At 38.7% G+C, this 3,578-nt stretch overlaps 1 protein-coding gene across 1 annotated transcript; it reads left to right on the top strand.

The window, feature by feature from the left end:
* The first annotated feature begins 239 nt into the window (after nucleotides 1-239).
* Nucleotides 240-2,228, top strand: LOC137324692 (ADP-ribosylation factor 6-like). The gene has a single exon (XM_067989289.1). It carries the CDS (start codon nucleotides 765-767, stop codon nucleotides 1,293-1,295), a length of 531 nt encoding a protein of 176 aa, XP_067845390.1. The 5' UTR covers nucleotides 240-764; the 3' UTR covers nucleotides 1,296-2,228.
* The last annotated feature ends 1,350 nt before the right edge of the window (nucleotides 2,229-3,578 follow it).

The raw sequence follows: 3,578 nt of genomic DNA, 5'->3' as shown, positions 1-3,578 counted from the left end.
TGGTCTTTTCTTGCCTTGACTGTTTTAATGCAACCATACACTGTATGAGAAACAACAGAAATCTCTGTTGGAATTATCTTTACTCAGAGTTCAGCTTATAATAATTCTTTAATAGCGTATCAATGCCAGTTGATTGAATTTGTATTGCCATAGTTACATTTGTTAAACAGGTTAGATGTAAGAAAGTTAGTATATAAAGAAGCAAGAAAACAGTTTTACATCTCCTCCAGCAGGTGGCGTTTATAGGCCTGAGAAAGGCCTTTAGCCTACCGGATAGAAGAACAAGAAGAGAATGAAGGAGTCTTTTCAGATCAGTTACAGGCTGCATTTTTCTTGTAATCTGTGCTGTTAATTTGGGATCATTAACCTTACAAACTGACAGTCACTCAGCAATAAACAAGGCCGATGGATTTCAGAAGCTATATAACTTCCTTTTCCAGAGTAGAGATTAACTATTACAGTCTGAACTGTTAGGTCAGGAGAAAAACTTTTTTTTTGGTAACGTTTGCTTTGGACTGAACAAACAAGAAGAAAGTGGCAGAACAGTGAGAGACCTTGCTTCAGTGCTGCCTTTGCCGTTGCTGGAAAACCTCTCCTGAACCAGGTTGTCACTCAGCTCCTGTGGGTTTTTACACCAAGTACTTGAGACAAGACTGGTGTTTAACAGTTCTTCAGAGGAATCTGGATGGGCAGACTCTGTTAAAGTTTACCCAGTTTAATTCCAACATTGTTTCCGGGAACATATTTGGCATTGAGTGAAAAAAATGGGGAAACTCCTGTCGAAGATTTTTGGAAACAAAGAAATGCGGATTCTGATGCTGGGCTTGGACGCAGCTGGGAAGACTACGGTACTGTACAAACTCAAACTGGGTCAGCCTGTCACTACTATCCCAACTGTGGGCTTTAACGTGGAGACAGTGACTTACAGAAATATCCGATTCAACGTCTGGGATGTAGGTGGTCAGGATAAGATCCGACCTCTTTGGAGACACTATTACACGGGTACCCAGGGATTGATCTTCGTGGTAGATTGCGCCGACAGAGACCGTGTTGACGAAGCCAGGCAAGAGCTTTACCGCATCATAAATGACAGAGAAATGCGGGATGCCATCATTCTGATCTTTGCAAATAAGCAAGACCTGCCCGAGGCCATGAAACCCCACGAGATCCAGGAGAAACTGGGCCTGACTAGGATACGAGATCGCAACTGGTACGTTCAGCCTTCCTCGGCAACCACTGGAGATGGACTTTACGAAGGGCTGACCTGGCTAACTTCTAATTACAAGGCATCTTGAGAACAAAGTTTAGAGTTTACACAGATGCAGCATGAAAACTGAATTCCGTACTGATTGCTTTCAGCTTGCAACAGTTAGAGTGGAATAGGTTCAGACAAAGGAAAGTTGCTTTTAACGATATAGCAGGAAAGACTATACCAGTATAAAGACAAGAGCGCACTGGGGCTTGGTAAAGATTTGCTTATAGCACGATATTATCAGAATTAGCTTCTGTTGTATGTGGGCTTTGACTATGTTTAAAGGTCAGTCTTACAATATGATCGTCTTTCTCTTTTCACTGTTGATTGATTAGCAGGAACTGTGTTGATACCTGGCAGTCCAGTAAAAGTGCTTACGTTACATTCAATAGATAAGCTAAAGGATGAAAAGTATTACTAATACATTGGGGAAATGTTACTGGTTATAAAGAACTTCAGAAGATTGCTAAAAAGCAACCATTTACAGTAGTTGCTTTAATTCACCTCAGTCTCTGAACATTTAAGCATCACACAGCGCTCAGGAGTTTAATTCAGTAATACTATGGTTACATTATAGTAATAAGACTGGTGTTTATTTTGGGATACATCAAAATACTTAAAACTGAATCACAAGGAATCTGCAGGTTTAGAGAACACAGATTTGATATCATTGCTTGATAATGACAGTGATAGGAATACATGCCCTTATAAATTAAACAACTGAAGTTTACTAACTGTGACCAATTATTTTGAAAAATCTTTTAGTGACACTGCTATGTAATACCAAGTATTGAGTTAGAAACAGTATGCTGTGGCAATATTACTGTTTTACTGTACTCGAGTGTAAAATGTCAAAAAAGTACTACAGCAGGTATATTTATTTTAATTGTTCACTCATGAATGTCCTCTGTAATTCATAAAATAATGTGAAATCCTAATAGTAATAAACCGGGAGATTGCATAATCGAAAACAAAATTAACTTAGCTCTTGTACTTCATAACAGAAACTCGAGACCGTTGCTGAGTTCCCTGTCAGTTATAATGCACAGCTGATTGTTTAAACAGGGAGTTTGATATCATCAGTGGGGAATGGGCCTGGAGCAGTTACTGAGCCCGAGAGTGTAAGTCCAAACGTAAGAACAAAAAAGCAATGAGCTTGGACCAGATCCAAAAGGAACTCTGTTGTAGTTGCCTAACAATTGTCATCAATTTGAAAATTTGAGTTTACCTGGAACTGTGTATTAAGGTGCGCCAAAGGTTACTGAATGCAGTCTTTGTATAGTTTAAACTCTGTTGTGTTAACAACAAAAAGGGACGCTGCATATTTCCATAATAGTATTGACACAACAGTCTCATATTTGTCATTCAAACAATCACATTCTTTTGTTCCAAATGTTGTGTTTGACACATGCACCACTCTCATTGACAGTTGCCATGTTACAATTCAATGGGTTGGATCAAATCCTAAAAGGACTCTGCTGTAGCTTATTTAACTTTCTATTTATTGACAGCAAGGATATATTGGTTATAAAGGATCCTGTGCTGATAGTGCAACTGCACTAAGAAAATATTCCCCCTATTTGTGTAAAGTCAATAAATATTTTTTTTGTTGAATATGTATTTTTAAGAAAATCCTAGAGTGATGCATTTGAGCATCAACAAAAAGTGGCACACAGTGACAAGATGCAGGATCAGTAGCTGCCTCCACTAAGCTCCTAAGCTCAGCTTTGTCACTGTAGGGAGACACCAAGGAGAAGGTGGAGGATGGCTTAAAATGGAAAGGAGACTTGTGCCTGAGTTGCTCTTGCTTGTCTCTTGGCACCTGACTCAGAGGTAATGACGGAGCATTAGAAAAGCCTGGAAGCAAGTCAGTCGCCTGCCCCTTCAGTCTGGCTGGGAGCAGGGTGGAAAAAATACTAATTTTTAAAAAAAGTTCTTGTTCCATTTACATACAGTTCATATTTTGTTGACTAGCCATCAAGATAGTTGTTGCCATTTGTGTAAAGATATCAGGATATCAACCAAATCTGGGATTGTTTTGCAGCCATTTTTGTCTTGAAATCTTAATGACTAGTTGATTGGTTATTTTTAGATTTTGTTGGACAAACACCCCGAACTTACTGATTAAATAGTGATTAAACCATCCAGTGACATGGCATCATATAATCCATTGAACGAGTCATTAATATGTCACATCAAGTCGAAAACAACAACTTTATTACCTTGGGTTATTGTGATCAGATTCACAACTGGTGCTGATCATTTTTTTTTAGTTGCTTGTTTAAAACAAAAGGAAAAAAGAGGTTATTAGCAAAAGGGAGTGGCT

This window comes from Heptranchias perlo, chromosome 8, assembly GCF_035084215.1.
Source record: "Heptranchias perlo isolate sHepPer1 chromosome 8, sHepPer1.hap1, whole genome shotgun sequence".
NCBI classification, from domain to species: Eukaryota; Metazoa; Chordata; class Chondrichthyes; order Hexanchiformes; family Hexanchidae; genus Heptranchias; species Heptranchias perlo.
The sequence above is the reverse complement of the archived record's forward strand: the minus strand, read 5'-3'. Positions and strand labels throughout refer to the sequence as shown.

What these genes read in the sequence shown, in the direction of transcription:
- LOC137324692 (XM_067989289.1), top strand. Translation starts at nt 765, where the DNA reads ATGGGGAAACTCCTGTCGAAGATTTTTGGAAACAAAGAAATGCGGATT.